General features: G+C 54.0%; 7 protein-coding genes across 7 annotated transcripts; 4 read left to right on the forward strand and 3 right to left on the reverse strand.

Moving 5' to 3' along the window:
- Window positions 1-95: 95 nt before the first annotated feature.
- On the forward strand, window positions 96-2,055 carry BU26DRAFT_489490 (beta-lactamase/transpeptidase-like protein). Its single transcript, XM_033826022.1, has one exon. It carries the CDS (start codon window positions 159-161, stop codon window positions 1,692-1,694), a length of 1,536 nt encoding a protein of 511 aa, XP_033680342.1. The 5' UTR covers window positions 96-158; the 3' UTR covers window positions 1,695-2,055.
- A 349-nt stretch (window positions 2,056-2,404) lies between these two features.
- Window positions 2,405-3,245, reverse strand: BU26DRAFT_521818 (uncharacterized protein). The gene is made up of 2 exons (XM_033829634.1): window positions 2,807-3,245; window positions 2,405-2,718 (listed from the first exon to the last, which is right to left on the reverse strand). The coding sequence occupies exons 1-2, from the start codon at window positions 2,897-2,899 to the stop codon at window positions 2,551-2,553; spliced, it is 261 nt and encodes an 86-aa protein (XP_033680343.1). The 5' UTR covers window positions 2,900-3,245; the 3' UTR covers window positions 2,405-2,550.
- Window positions 3,246-3,606: 361 nt separating this feature from the next.
- On the reverse strand, window positions 3,607-5,168 carry BU26DRAFT_567936 (uncharacterized protein; the record flags this gene model as incomplete). The annotated part of the gene is made up of 4 exons (XM_033833715.1): window positions 3,607-4,296; window positions 4,341-4,610; window positions 4,641-4,940; window positions 5,046-5,168. 4 exons carry the CDS (start codon window positions 5,166-5,168, stop codon window positions 3,607-3,609), a joined length of 1,383 nt encoding a protein of 460 aa, XP_033680344.1.
- Window positions 5,169-5,543: 375 nt separating this feature from the next.
- On the forward strand, window positions 5,544-6,845 carry BU26DRAFT_567937 (uncharacterized protein; the record flags this gene model as incomplete). Its single annotated transcript, XM_033833716.1, has 1 exon — window positions 5,544-6,845. The coding sequence occupies one exon, from the start codon at window positions 5,544-5,546 to the stop codon at window positions 6,843-6,845; it is 1,302 nt and encodes a 433-aa protein (XP_033680345.1).
- Window positions 6,846-6,891: 46 nt separating this feature from the next.
- BU26DRAFT_553273 (uncharacterized protein) lies at window positions 6,892-10,582 on the reverse strand. The gene is made up of 7 exons (XM_033832199.1): window positions 10,221-10,582; window positions 9,682-10,172; window positions 9,305-9,634; window positions 8,928-9,256; window positions 8,593-8,878; window positions 8,351-8,542; window positions 6,892-8,274 (listed from the first exon to the last, which is right to left on the reverse strand). The coding sequence occupies exons 1-7, from the start codon at window positions 10,421-10,423 to the stop codon at window positions 6,989-6,991; spliced, it is 3,117 nt and encodes a 1,038-aa protein (XP_033680346.1). The 5' UTR covers window positions 10,424-10,582; the 3' UTR covers window positions 6,892-6,988.
- Window positions 10,583-10,732: 150 nt separating this feature from the next.
- BU26DRAFT_67173 (uncharacterized protein) lies at window positions 10,733-12,258 on the forward strand. The gene is made up of 3 exons (XM_033836190.1): window positions 10,733-10,854; window positions 10,960-11,202; window positions 11,249-12,258. The coding sequence occupies exons 1-3, from the start codon at window positions 10,774-10,776 to the stop codon at window positions 12,074-12,076; spliced, it is 1,152 nt and encodes a 383-aa protein (XP_033680347.1). The 5' UTR covers window positions 10,733-10,773; the 3' UTR covers window positions 12,077-12,258.
- Window positions 12,259-12,771: 513 nt separating this feature from the next.
- BU26DRAFT_433319 (RTA1-domain-containing protein) lies at window positions 12,772-13,916 on the forward strand (the record flags this gene model as incomplete). Its single annotated transcript, XM_033824023.1, has 4 exons — window positions 12,772-12,952; window positions 13,017-13,259; window positions 13,357-13,390; window positions 13,496-13,916. 4 exons carry the CDS (start codon window positions 12,772-12,774, stop codon window positions 13,914-13,916), a joined length of 879 nt encoding a protein of 292 aa, XP_033680348.1.
- Window positions 13,917-15,244: the final 1,328 nt, after the last annotated feature.

Below are 15,244 nucleotides of genomic sequence, written 5' to 3' on the forward strand. Positions count from 1 at the left end.
GGGTAGGCCACAACGTAAAGTTGCGGCGTAGTCTGAACATCACCGTGCACTCCTGGATTCTCGACTGGGTACACTCCACATGCGAAAGACTTCCATCCGAATCTTTCGGTCACCATCCCAAATTTACCCCCATTGTTTCCTGCCATCCTTTGCACATTATGGAAAATGGGGATTTTAACCTCTTGGAAGCCGAAGTGCCCCTCATTGAAGACCTGCGTCGTTTGAGTGGTGCGGTAGCACTCTCACTCGGTGTTTTCCACCATGGCCGCATTATCTATACTAGACACTTCGGTCGTCGAGATGTCGAGATTCCTGATCCTCCAAACGATGATACAGTCTACTATTTGGCATCCGTATCGAAATGCATCGGTGTCTGCGCTCTAGCGCGTCTGGTCTCGGATGGCGTTTTGGACTGGGATACACCAATCCGCAAATACCTACCAACATTCGAACGCACAGAAGACGAATTTGGACAGCAAGCGACATTGCGCGATCTTGCTTGCCATCGGACAGGGTTACCGCTGGCGAACTTCTGGTGGGGCCAGATGGAAGGCGAGCTTTTGCTCAACACGGCGCAGCTTGTTCAGCAGGCGTGTCATCTAAAGACCATCGCGCCCTTTCGATCGTCATTCTACTACTCAGCCTGGAACTACTTTCTCATTCATGCCATTGTCGAACGCGTCACGGGAATCTCGTTCGGCGAGGTAGTAAAGACACTCTTGCTTAATCCACTGGGCCTCAAAAACACCACGTTCGACACGCCCCCAGCGACGCCGAACTTTGCCTTAGCGCACGCTGCACGCAACGATGGAACGTCATCGAGAATACCCATGAACTCCTTGGATTCATCCACTGGGTTAGGTGCCAGCATGGGTGGAAAGGGCACAATGGAGGACATGCTCAGCTTCTTCAGTGCCTTTGTCTCAGCCTACCGCTACCAGAAAGAACATGGGGTGGATAGTACGCCAAATACTCCCTTTTTTCAACTCCGAAGTGTCCTCCAGCCGCAGATTTCCGTCAAAGAAGACTCACCCTCATCGTATTGTATGGGAATTTACCGCACGAAGCTTCCCGGCGTACTTAGCTGCGCAAGCCTCAACGCCCCGCTACTAGGGCAGAAGCTTCCAATCTTTGGATCCAACAACCCTGGCACGGAGATCTTTCATCATACGGGTAACCTTCCTGGGTGTTTTGGTAGCTACTTCCTTATCCCCGAGACACAGAGCGGAGTTGTCTGCTTAACGAACACGACACCGCTCTTTGACCCGACGGACTTTGCCGCCCAGATTGCACTCGGCGTGCTGCTTCGAGAGAGTAAACCAGACAACTTGCTAGCTCTGGGAAAGCTAGCCGCGAAGCAGCAAATCGGCTGGTACCAGAACATTAACAAGTACCTTGCCAGCAAGCGCACATCCGTTCGCCCCTCCGTGCCTCTCGCGTTGTACGCCGGGACCTACATTAATCGCGCAGCCAACTTCAAACTCGTCGTCACACCTACCGCTACGGGTCTTCGCATCGCAGTTCAGGGCTCCTCCAAGACTTTTTATGACCTGGAGCCATTGGACGGCGATACGTTCTTCTGGCCCGCTGATCGAGATCGCGGGCTGTGTCGGGGCATGTTTCCATATCCCTTCTCACCACTTCATACTGTGAAATTTTGGGTCAGAGAGAGCTGGGTTGATAGGTTGATTTAGCATACGGATATGCTGACGAAGCCGGACATTTTCCATAGAGCCTCTGAAGGGAGCAGCGGAAAGTTCTGAGATATTTCCTTTTCCATGTTGATTGCAATCGTTGCCAGATATCTCCAACAGTCTGTCGCCAATCGTTCCAGCTACTTGCTTGTCCTTCTTTCAACAGCAGTCGATCTTCACGTACTCAACATATTCACGATTTCTGAAGGAAACGAAGAACTGCTTTGGTCGCATTGGCCCTTCATTCCGGTCTATGTTCTGGGGCGGTTGGTGACGGGGTATTTTTCAGATTTAGGAATGTGTAGAAGTGACATTCTAGTTGTCACCGCTGCTACTCACTTCGATATGGCTGGTCAAGAATACATTAGCCCTGCTCATCTATATTCCCATACTCACTTGGTCGGTGCAAGCGGGTCGCGCGTCAACGACATACTGCCCAGCACCTTCATCAAAGCAGTGTCAGAGGGCTGCTCTAGGTAGGCGGCTTGCACGGCACACTCCACGTTGGGGTTGATGTAGAACTGGGGGACGTTGGGTTCTTGCAAACGTCACTGTTCAGGTGGCTAGGCGGACGCCAATGTACGTAAGCCTTAAAGTTGTGGGGCAAAGCTTTAGCTCGGCGCCATCATGTTGCACGTCAAGCCGATGTAAGTGTAGTAATGAATCGATAACTTCCAAGATTCGCGACTTGGCTGTATTGGTAGCAGGTCGGGCTTAGTAAGGGAGCATAGAGTGTAATCATTGTTCCCGTCATTGCAAACCTGTCCCATTGACCCTAAGCGCCCCTCCCCTCCTTGCGCCAGTTACCATTCTCCAGCCTCTCTGCCCTTTGCCAGCGGCCTCCATACCCCACACTCTAATTGTAAGCCCTCAACTCGGCCTGCTCGTCCGCCACCCTCCACCCCCGATTCTCCTTACTCATCTGCTCCAGCGCACTCATCTTCTTCTTTTCCGCCGCTGCTCCCTTCCTCTTCTGCTGAGTCTCAAAGCGCTGCTGCGCGGCTGCAGCGCGGCGCTCGCGCTCCTTCTGTATGTGAGCAAACAAAATTTAAATGGGAGCAGGAAGATGGGGATGAGGGTGCGAGAAAGGAAAAGGGAAGGGAGGCGCTTACTTCGGCTTGCATGCGAGCGCGTTCTTCAGGCGAGATGTCGGGCTCCGGGGTGGGGGCGCGGCCTTCGAGGACTTGGGAGGAGGATTGGCCCATTGTGTTGGTGTTCGCGTGAGGAGCCGATATGGAGGACTGAAGTTTCCAAGGGTGCAGACAGAGCGAGTGAAACGGAATCGCAGGGCGATGTGGACGGGCGTCCTCTTGAAGAAGAGGAGGCGGTGGAATGGAATTTAACTGCGCCCCGCGAGGCTGAGGCGGCACGGTCCGCAGCCCTTTCCCTATGTTTCAAGTAGTGACGCGGGTCCACGTGATTGGAGCATTCACAGCATTCACTCGATTGTTTCGAGCGCACGTTTGTGACGGGCGGATGAGGGACGGGAGAGGAGGGAAACTCAAGGGCGTATGATGAGAGCGCTTTGGGTTTTATGAGTTGATGGATGCACGGACGTTTGTTCAAGGCAGCAGCCCCTTCGGTGCGAAAATCCTTCGACCGTGTTGGGGTTGGGGGCCATCGCGCTAGGCTAAATCTGGATAAATATCACGTGCCGCAACGCTCACTTGTGCATGGAAATTATGATTCTCAAAAAGGATCTAAAGCAATTTCCTACGGTTACATGAAGAGACAGAATATTAGAAAATTGACCTGGAATAATAGACCCAATGGACCGGATTTTGAAACCATGAAAAACCCGTGTGTTCCGTAACCATACCTGGAACACTTCCTATCATAACTTTGGAGATATATCGACTGCGAGTAAGGCCGAAAGACTTCTGAAACGTTTTCGAATAAGAAGTCCCATGTTCTACTCGTGGAAGTGGCGCACAGGCTTGACCTCTAGCCCAATCCCCGTGTCCCTGATATCATCCCATAGCCTGCTCCTAAACCACGGTTTGTCCCAAGGCCAGTCATCCTCGACAAAGATGTACACGTGTTGCAGCTTAGTGAAACTCCCTGCTAGAATACTCTGGTAGAACAGTTCCAGCCACGCCTGTATCGCGGTATCCGCTTCGAAGATCTCTAGAGACTCCACATTCTCGGGCAGAAATTCGACAGGGCTAGTCGTTGTCATAGCTGCGATCCCGTCGGTATCGATAGCGGGCAAGGTGGGATTGTGGAATGCTTGCTGGGGCACAGCAATGCGTCGAAGCTTTCTGAGTCGATGCAGAGTTAGGAGGGGTTCAAGTGAACGGAAGAATCGCGTCGTCTCTTCGGTCCAGTCGTCCTCATCAAGGATAGGTAGAATGACGAAAGACTCTAGAGTAGAAGCGAAGCAATCGAAGGACCCACTTAGGAGCCCGTAGGAACCATCGACCATCCACTCGGAGGGGTCGACGACCCCCGCGTGAATGCGCACACATATGTGCTGGAGATGGATCAGCCTGCGACTGAGCTGATTTATATAGTCAATCTCGACTTCCAGGAATTGGGAGAACGCTCTAAGCTCCCAATCGATGGTGAAGGAGGTGATGTTGGAAGTCAGCGCTTCGTTGGCCTGGCGTATGTTAAGGTGTTACCGGTTATATAAGGCGTTATAACTGAAAGAGCAGAAGGATTGGATCCTTTTGCTCCGGATATAAGGGCATCCGGTGAAAGAGTCCGAAAGTCGAAGAAGACTACTCGCAGGCTCGGTAGCATGGCAAGCGGCCAGTCTATTGTTCCAGCAGGCACCACCAATTCTTTCAGCTTCTTCAATCCGAGAATGGTTGTGTAGTCGAAATCAGAGGCCGGAGTGCCGAACACCAGAGCAGTCATGAAATGCATCACGCCCGAACTCCGCGCGTCTTCGTCAATGCTACGGAAATACAGCTACGAGAGGTTAGGTACGAGAGCTAGTACTAAGCCGGCAAAGGCGGGTTCAAAGCTGCTGCTGATGCACCACATCCACCAAGAGTTCTTGTGGACGCCAAGGGTGTCAAGGAAATCCTTAGCTAGGTCTTTGGTTTCATCCAGACCACACTGGCAGGCGGCAATGCGGTAACAGTCTCTGCCGTGGACGATTTGACGCTGGTCCGTGTAGATTTTCAAGCCGGCAACTCTCCTCGCGAAATCCGGTCGCTCCATAAGGGTTCGTGCGAAGGGTATGATTGTACTCTCACCACTTCTCGACAGATATAGTGTGACGCAACTATAAAGGCCCTGGCTCCTGTTAGCGATACTACTACGCTAGAGGATGGTAGGAGAAATAGAGTACGAGTGTGTGTCTAGCTGCGAAAGGGAAGCGATAAAAGTGAGATTACTTACCTCCTGTGCAATAGGTCGCAGCCTCTGACAGGTGAGTGATAGAGCGCTCAAGTCTGTCCGCAAAGGCATATATGACAGAATGCGGAGTAGCAATTCGGCCGGCAGCTGAAGTATGAAATTCATGGCGCCCGGTCGCGTTTCTGCCGTGTACGGGTGCAATATGTGCACCTAGGGACGTAGGGTAGGCTCCGCCGTTCTGTGATGATAGCTCGCACGCTCGATGGGCCATATCGCGGAGACTCTGGTGGTTTTGCAGGAGGCTCGACTGATGCCTGCTGTGCGACAGTTGGCATGGTCAAAGCGCCGCGCGTGACGGGCTATTCACTCCTTCCTGGTACGGCTGTTGAACGAATCACACAAACTTCTCATAAGAAGTCCCGCTTTTCTTCCCGATTCTCTTACCCTGACACACACTCAACCAGATCGGCCCACACCGCCAAACGCATTCTACTAAACATTGAACAACACAAACCCCGAGACTCTACCACGCCGCCGACGATGGCTGTCCTCCTTAACTTGCCGGACGAGCTGCTACTCCAAATCGCCAATGACGTCCGCTCCAAAGACGGCATCCGTGGGAAGGATATTTTGCGCCTCTGTCTTGCCAGCCGCCGACTCCGCACGGTCGCCCAGGAAGTCACTTATGCTCACCCATCCTTTGCGGATGCCACCGCACTCCGACCAGACCAATCCTCCCGTCCAGTGTACCTGCTGGCTCGCACACTCCTAGAGTGTCGCGACCTTGCGAAATTCGTCCGCGCGATTGATATTGTCGTCGTCTCTACGGAACGCACTCCAGTCAGCGATGCGACAGTACGAATGTCCCAGAAACTGTTGGAAGGTCTAGGGCTAGCCAGCTCAAATGGAATGAACGCTCTCCGCAGCGGCAGGCCCGACGTATGGGCGGGGATTGTTCTCGCCGCGGTGCCGAATCTACGGCATCTGGATCTCAAACTATACGGGTGCAGGGATTTCGATACCGGATACCTTGTCACCAATCGTTTTAATCCCGCGCAATGGTTCACGTACCAACCCGACTTCGATGCTAAAACGGTGCCAGGTCTGGCCAATCTGACCTCCATACGATCAAGCGGCGTCCTGACTCCTTCAGTCTTCAACCTGCCAAATCTACAAGAAGCGCACTTTGCGGAATGCTCGGTGTCTCTCGATGTACGGTCCGTGGCTCCGTTAGCAAGTTCTATCACACGCCTCACCATCAACGTGGGTATTGCAGCGCTGCAGACTCGTGCGCTTTTCCAGCAAACCCAGAATATGCTCGGGGGCCAGGAATACTCGGAAACACTCCTGCCGCGCCTCACCGGGTTGAAGCACTTGTCCATAAATCTCACCACCGAGTCAATGCGGTACGGAGCTACTCACTTCCACTTACTTCATCACTCCTACACCGAAATTACGGCCGGTCTCGGGAGCACCAGTCTTGAAACACTAGTCATCGACACTGAGGAAGTTGAAGCACTAGCCAGTACAGCAGCAGGCGGCAATGCGTGCCGTTTGCTCAACGCGATACAACCGGCCCAATCTCTTGCACGCCTCCCGAACCTCCGGCGTGTTACTGCGCCCCAGGAACTATTTGGTCGATTTCCGGTAGATAGCATGCAGAAACATGTGCACGACGTTTGTTTGCTTCCACACGGGGTCGAAGAAGTCGCCATACTCTACACGACGAAAGTCATACATCCCGACGATATCCTTGGCCTGCTCAAGCGGAAGATGGCACTTCCCGCGCTGACGAAAGCTACCATTACGCGCAGCAATCGGCTTGAAAAACACCAATTCTAGATGGAAGCACAAGAGAGAAGCTGTTAGCCTTGGGTCTGAAAAAACTCGAAGTTTATGGCAAGTAGCAAAGTATTCGAGTAGGTAGAATGAGTGAATGCTCCCCTACGTAAATGAGCGGCGGGCCTTCCCGAATATGATTTATTTCAGCATTCTACGCTCACAGTCTCGCCCCACTCAATGACAACACTCCCCACCAACCCGTACTCCTCATACGGCATGGTGTTATACTTCGGCTGCCGTATACCAGCGACCCCTCCCACAACCCACGTCTGGTTCGCCTCGGCTTTGATCCGATTGAACAGCGTCGTCGTGATGTCGATCCTGAGCCCATGTTCCTGCCCACTCTTCAGTCCTGGAATAGTCAAGACGGGGTTGACGGGGTCGATCGGACCCAGCCATTTGCTATCAAGGAATACACGCGCTGTATGCTGGATAAGAGGTAGCTTGAGGATGCCGACCAGGCTTGACGAGTTGGTAGGAGAAGCGGGAACTGTGAAGCGCGTGGTGTAGTGCCCGACGCCGGAAACCGGGGTTATGGAGGCATCAAACTGGCTCCATGGTACGAGTGGTAGGTTCTGGTAGGTGTGGTTCGTAATCTCCGTCTGGATGGCGTAGCGATCAGGGGCCGAGTGGTAGTCTTCAATGACCCAGTCCCAAAACGCGAGATTCGTACGCGCGGGAAGCGACGAGTTAAACTCTGAAGTCTTTCCAGAAGATGAAGTGAGCGTCGTAGACCCCGTGATCACTGCTTCTATCCCATCTGAAGATGCATTCAGCGAGTGGAGACTACCGGATGACCTGGGAAAGGTGCATTGATGTACAGTTGAAGAGTGTTGGAGCGCGAGGATGAGGGTCTCATTCGACCGAAGAGCAAGCGGGACCGAAAGCGTAGAGTTGGTATAACTGTACTGAAGCAGCGGTGTCTGAGAGCTCGTGAAGGCGTTCAGGACGTGCGGTACAACGCCAGATGCGGTTATGGTCGTAGCGCATGTCACATCCTTGCTCTGGTCGTTAAATATGTAGACGTAGTCGATATCAGCGGTTGAGCGCCAGACCGAGTAGACGGGGTTCGAGGAGCAGTTCAGTGCCACTCTAGGTTTGATGCCTTTCTCTGCAAGTATGGCCGGGAGTTGGTCGACGGACTGGGTACTGTAGACGCCGCTCTGAGACATCAGCCGTGCCATGGTAGAGCGGAGCGCATCCTGACTGGATGCATTGGTTGGATATGCTTGGCTGGGCGGTGAGCCCACAAAGATGATCGGGAGACCGTTGGAAGCCATCTTGATAAGAGATTCTGTGGCGTCAACGCTAGAGACTGTCTGATTATTGATGATCAAGGCCCCATATTGGGGGACGCCCAGCATGGCGTTTTTTGCGAAAGCGTCGGAAGAGGCGAGGTTGTCTGGGCCGAGATACTCGTAAGTGTAGCCTACAGCCTTCAGTCAGTTCGAAACAACGACGTCAAACAAAGTTAGATGCAGCGAGAGGTAAGAGCAATGACTTACCGAGATCCCTTAGGTTCGTCGAGCTGTACTGCGTCCGTGGTGACCAAGGAGAAGCATAGAGGTAGAAAGCTAGATCCACCTTCGGGCTTCCCTGACGCAGTACCCACTGATTCCTCCCCACGAAATCCAGAGTGTCTCGCATGTGCTGCCAAGCGGGTTGTATTTGGTTCCACATCTCAGTGAACTCATACCCTACATCTGTCAGCTTTCGTGAATGTTCCTCGAGTACTTAGGCTTGTTACCAAATGTAGTATAACCAGGCCAAGTGGTATTGGGGTACGGAGTAGAAGACGGGAAGCCATGGATGACGTGCATAGTGAATCCCCCTGAGAATGAGCGCTTGATTTGTTGAAGCAGGCTCGGAATAGTTAGTTCATATGGCGGAATGTTCACAGCGCCCAGCTCGGTCGAGATGACGCTCTGGTTAGCGAGATGAGCTGGTCCGGAGAACTGTCGATAAGCGTCGACGTTCTGGGCAAATCCGAGCGACTCCCCTTCTGGCGCATCAATGAGAGGAACATCGCTAAGCTTGGCAAGGTTAGAATATTCACCAGCACAGTATGGGGGAAGATATTACCATCTGCATGGGAAGATTATACGCTGGCTGCGCGCTGTACTTCGTTCCGACTGAATGCGACCATTCTTGGAAGTGCGACAGATAGTCTTGATACCCATCATTGAGCACCCTGCGATAGTCGAGCTGGTGGACACTGTTACCAATGTTGGTTTCATTGCCGAACCCGTAAACCTCATCGTATACCGGTATATATCCGTTCCATGTGTTGGTTGGGCTGATAAGCAACGGAAGGTACGGGAGAAGATCGTAGCCGTATGTGTCTTTGAACCGGTTGAGGAGGTCTGGAGTCCAGTAAAGTGAAGCCAGTATCTCCATGCTATCTTCCCAGGCTACGCGGCGTTAACACTAGAGGCGCGACTGATGACTAGGGCTCATACCATAGTTCCCGACGGATCTTAGCAAGTCTGCCACTTCGTCATCGATGATGTACTCATCCCAGAAATTGGTAATGCGAGCAGCGCCAGCTTTGCTGAAATGATCGACCGTCCATGACCCATTACCGAGCCAGGTTGTCGCGTTGACGCCCCCATCGCATGATCTTTGGTTCGTATAGGCCTCCCAAAAGCTGAAGATCTTCCACGTCTTGCTGAGGTCAGGCGGCGTCCACACCAGCGTCCATCCATCCTGGACCAATGGCATCAGGTCGATGAAAGAGCTTTCATTGAGATGGATCGTTGTCGCCCCGGTTCTGTTGTCTCTATCTGACTCTGATGGTGTTAGGGCCCCAAAGGCATCCTTTTGGGTTTTCACTTACCGCTCAGCACCTGGTAAGCAATGACTGCCGTCAGGTTTGGCGTTCCAAACTGCTCTAGCGGATGCTGGAACCCGAGTCCACTTAACATCGTTGCGGACGGCTGTCGCGCTTGGGGAACAGGTGCTGAAAAGCCGCCTTGGGGAGTGATGGTAGTGTTACCCATCAGCAATTCCACTGCGAGCCCCAGAGTGCCAGGTTCTGCCGGGACACCTTGGCCTTGGTTGGCACCCACGGCATAGTCCAGCAGGATGCCAGAGTCCTGCGCCGCCTTGAGCGAAGCCTTGAACAACGACACGAAGGCGGGCGTCCCGAATCCATATTTGGACCAGTCAGGTAAGTCAGGAATGGGAGTCTGGTTCGCCCGTTGGACAGACTGCTCGCCCAGGCCATATAGATAGAAGGGGAGCAGCTCCAGACCACCCGCACCCGCCTCTTGCGCATCATGGATGTCCCGAGCTACGACATCGGACGAGACACTTGCATCTGGTAGCCTAAGTTCGTCAGCGGCCAACGCCTTTCGTGGAGTTTCATTAGCATACCAATAGCGGAACTTTGGTCGATACTCGGCGCGAGGATCTCGGAATTCACTGTCTGGCTGACCGAGGACCGGACGACACAGCGTCGCTGCGCCAAGGATGAAGGCGAGACCAAAAGATGCAGGTACCATCATGCCGCGTCTGCTGGTGAGATCCAGCCGAGGTCGCGTTGGACCAGTCGCACTTATACAGCTACATACGCGCATGTTGTTTCCCCTTTACCCGGCGGAGTCCAATAACCCGAGTATTAGATGGGGCCATCCCTTGGAATGCGGACGGACGATGATCCGCGGGCGAGACATCTCGAAAGCGTGCAAAGTTCCGATCCAAAGTAGTCGGGCCGTTGAGATCGATGTGGAGAGAAGGATGAGATGTGTGGCTTCGGCAGTGGATTGCGGGGTGCGAATAGCCCGTATCACAAGGCGCTAATCTACATTTGGGGAAGCGTGGATGACATAAGCCGGGCAGGACTCGTTCGGTAGCGGCGCCCTTTCATCTCTCCACAAACACCAAATGCCGGCGAACGTCGATCGGGTTAACGCCGGCCGAGGCAGAAATGACAGAGCGAGTTGCTAAGAGGAAGACGCATAGGAAGTCGCGCAATGGGTGCTTCCAGTGCAAGCAGCGTCATACCAAGGTGCGCGCTACGTTTCCCCATGTTCCTGATTTCTCCATCTTGCCTCCAATCGAATCACACGCCTTGCGATAGCAACCATCGGACGCACTTCTGACGCCGTATCAGTGTAATGAGGCCCGCCCAAGATGCGCAAACTGTGTGCGGCTGGACATCCACTGCACCTGGCCCAGTCGCCCTGATGGATACTCAACATCGTCAACTTATCCCACGCCTCCCGAGAGCCATGCCTCAACGCTTGTCGAGAATCACCCAGTCAGCAGTCCGGATTTTCATGGAGCAGCTTTCGGATCGGAGATGGCCTTAGCTGATTTACGCCTGCTGCATCAATGGACTTCAAAAACGTACAAGGTGCGTCGGCCGCATGAATAGTCATTCGAGAGCTTACCGTGTAAAGGCTATGGGTTCTGAACTTACAGCCAAGCACCCAGTCTGGCAAAATGATTTCATCGAAATGGGCTTTGAGCATCCCTTTCTGCTTCGCGGCATCCTCGCGCTGGCAGCCATCCATAAAGTGGTCTCCGATCCAGAAGCAGATCGAAGCACCCTGCTGCTGCAGGCAGATTCCCACATCAGCAAAGCCCTAGCGATATACCGACAAAACCTCGAACACCCCAGCGAAGAGGTTGCTATCCCAATGTTCCTCCTCTCGTCCATCCTGCTCATATACAATTTCGCTTCCGCACAACTGGAGGCACCGGAAGATCCCATTGCCGCGATTCATCACTGCTTCCGATTAACTCACGGAGTCAAGGTTGTTGTCGAGCCAAATTGGACGCACATCGCATCCAGCCGCGTATTTGTCCATATGGTTGAACTCGTGGAGGAACCCAACCTTGATGATGAGCCAGTTCGAGAAATCATCCGATTAAAAGAACTAGCGGAAACGAAGGACACTGTGATCAAAACCGCCTACGTCACCGCCATTGATGAGTTGCACCGGGCGTTCTTAAAGGTTAGGAATGCTCAAGACCAACTATCGACCGCTCTATCCTGGCCTGCACATCTTTCGGACGACTTCACCCATCTAGTCTCGGTTCATGATCCTATTGCAGTTTTGATCTTGGGTCATTGGGCTGTTCTTCTTAGCCAATGCCCCCCTAGATGGTGGATCCGACAATGGCCCCAACGCATAGTCTTCGCGGCTCAGAAAGTGCTGTTACTAAGACCGGAGCTCTTGAAATGGTTGGAATGGCCGTTGGAAGTTATCAACGGGACAGTATGAGGAGGATTGGGATCGGTTGCCGGCCCCAGCAACTGCTCTGAAGCGTCTCAGATCTACCTACCTGCCATGTCGGCCTGCTCCATAACGTCAACTTCTGCGCAAGCTCTGGCCAAAGTCTCGATACTCTTGAAGCGGCTTCAGCCTCCGCGCTAGGCCAAATTGCCCCTGCACTTTACAGTCGCTAGCGGCATGACATCGCAAGCATCGCCAAAACCGGTCACAGCCGCCGCGAATGACGGCCGACAGGAACTCAAATTGCGGAGCACGCGTCCCAGGGCTGAATGTTGTCCAAGTAAGCTTTAGGCGTTCCATTTCTTCCCTATGTTGCGAGGGCTAAGCTCAAAAGCTGCCGTCTGTGCAGCCAATGGCCGTCCCGAAAGAACGCAGCCAATCACAATGCGTGAGATACGCCGAAGTCGCGCCAATCAGCAACCGCTTAGTACGCGAGAGCCGATACGGCGCATACGGTAACGCTCTTGCTCAGCCTTCGCTTCTGGGTGAAACGCAAATAGTCGTCCCTCGAAAGGAGAACATAAGGTAGCCGGCTCGCGCAACCTGAAAAAACCCCTTCTGCCTAGCCGCCTAGGCACTCGTCGTCTTTACATCCACCTGTTTCTCAAATTTCGGATTTTCCACCGTTGCAGACCACGCGACGTTCCTTTCTTCTCTACATTCTCTCCCGCACCTTTTCCACAATGGCAAAACCACACCCCGATATCAACGACCCGAATCGCTTCGTACTCTACCGCTACAATCCCTCCCTCGAAGCCGCCATCGTCTTCTGCGTTGCCTTTGCTCTCACGACTCTCCTACACATCTTCCAGATCATCAAGAAACGAACGTGGTACTTCATCCCTCTAGCCGTCGGAGGCGCGTGTAAGTCTCCTTCCTACCCCACCATGTTCACTGCGGCGTGTGCTAAGCCCCCTCGGCGACACAGTTGAAGCTGTCGGCTACATCGGCCGCATCCAGGGCCACTACGACCAATGGGCGCTCGGGCCTTTCATCCAGCAATCACTACTCCTCCTCGTCGCGCCTGCCCTGTTCGCGGCCTCTATCTACATGACGCTCGGACGCATAATCCTCATGGTAGACGGAGAGCGCTACTCGCTCATCCGCCAGAGATGGCTCACCAAAATATTCGTGCTGGGCGATGTGATCAGTTTCCTGGTCCAGGGAGGCGGTAAGCAACAATCTATCCTAGGGAATATCCGGGGGGACGCACGTACTGACTAACTGACGCCCAGGTGCCGGAATCCAGGCCTCCAAGAGCGAAAAAGGCATGAAACTCGGCGAGAAAATCATCATTGTTGGGTGAGTCTCCGAGCCCTAACCTCCCTCACGCATCGCGCCTGCCGTTTTCACTTCCACCCATACCAAGCTCCTCGCACCTTCCCCCAACCCCGCTTACCCCCACAGCCTCTTCCTCCAACTCCTCTTCTTCGGCCTCTTCGTCGCCGTCGCCTCCATCTTCCACCGCCGCCTCGCCGCAAGCTCCAAGCTCTCCCCGCTGCCGCTCTCCAGCCTCCCCTGGAAGCGCCACATGTACATGCTATACGCGACCTCGGGCCTGATCCTCGTGCGCAGCGCCTTCCGCGTCGTCGAGTACATCATGGGCAACAACGGCTTCCTGCTGCGCCGCGAAGTGTTTCTCTACGTCTTCGACGCGCTGCTCATGTTCGCGGTTATGGCGCTGTTTAATTGGATACATCCGAGCGAGGTCGTCGCGCTGTATAGGAGGAGGCTGGCGGGTGGGAGTAGGGATGGGCCGGGAAGGGCGAGTGCGGATGTGCAGTTGGTGGAGGGTGTGGGGGCGCGGGGGCAGGAGCAGAGGTCGTAGCTCTGGGCGTAGGGGGGTAAGGCGTGTAATGTGTTGAATGAGGGGCGTGGCAGAGGGTAGACTGGCGTGGTGAGATTCCATGAGGCTGACGGGCGAAGCTGGGAAGAGAGCCACACCGGGGCAGTTCCTCCTTCACTGGGACGACGCCGAATGGCCGGGGATTTAGCCTTGTCCGTGACGAACGCACTTCAGGCCAGCGACTACGGCTCGACGAGGTGATTCTAGGGCCAGCCTTTTTTCCCCCTAGAGCAAGAGGGAACGATGTATACGAAGACTAATCGACTCCATAATTCATAATACTTTCCGAGCAAGGCGTTCACGGGGGTTCGCTGGTTCTAGCCTCCTACACGCAGAAACAGCCCTAGCTTTCAATTCTTTTCTATTATGGTTACCTTCCTCCTACCGGGGCTATCCTTTAGATTCGGAAAACCCTACCAGTCTCTGGTCGCTATCCCTACGCGAGGAAGGGGCATGTGATCCATACCCAGCGCACAGTAACAAGGTCAGGTAGGCCTCCACAAGCACCCTCCAGCCCCAAGCCTTCAAATTTCAAACCAGCTCCCGCCTTACCACTTGCAGCCGCAATGTAAGCACACAAGCTCAATCCCTCGCTCTGGAGAATTGGATAGCTCCCGTTCTGCTCCGAGAGCCTAGCCTGCGTTCCATGAACCTCGTGCCCGGTGTGTTCTGCTCGAAAGCCTTTGCATTTGCGGGGCTTCCGAGGAGGGAATATATTGCGCCTTCGCTGAGAGAACACGCAGTATGCCTTAAGCACCTAGGCAACCGGGGGATATTACTCGCGATGATTCTTGGCAGGGAGCGTTGTTCGGCTGTCTGCTTCCGATCCACTCCTGGCATGCGTCGCAACTATCAAGCGCCCTAAGGCATCCTTGGGCAGCGTATGCGTCACTCCGCGCTACAGTGGTTACTTTGTCCATAGAGTCCAGCGTGACGTGAATCGGTCCGTAGCTCGACTAGGTTGTGTGAGTACGTCATGAGCAGGAACCGGCAGCACCCCTTCCCCAGAGTCGGGAGGTAGCGAACCGCCCGCCAGACCGTCAGAGATCAATAATCTCCTTGCGCAGAAGATCAGCGGGATTCGAAAGCCTGGCTACAGCAATGAGTAGATTCTAAAAGGTGACCACAGGATCTCGAGGACGCCAGCGATCGGCAGCGTACAACCCTGCGGTCGCCGCCTGCCACACGACAGCAAACGGCAGACACAACCCAGCCGAGCTGCGCAAGAACACCGGAGAGCTCTGGTGGGAGCAACTGCAAGGGCGGAAGCAAACCTTTTTCTCACTCGCCCGGCCTCGCAGACCGCAACT

The sequence above is a fragment of the Trematosphaeria pertusa genome (assembly GCF_010094035.1).
Source record: "Trematosphaeria pertusa strain CBS 122368 unplaced genomic scaffold BU26scaffold_12, whole genome shotgun sequence".
Taxonomy (NCBI): domain Eukaryota; kingdom Fungi; phylum Ascomycota; class Dothideomycetes; order Pleosporales; family Trematosphaeriaceae; genus Trematosphaeria; species Trematosphaeria pertusa.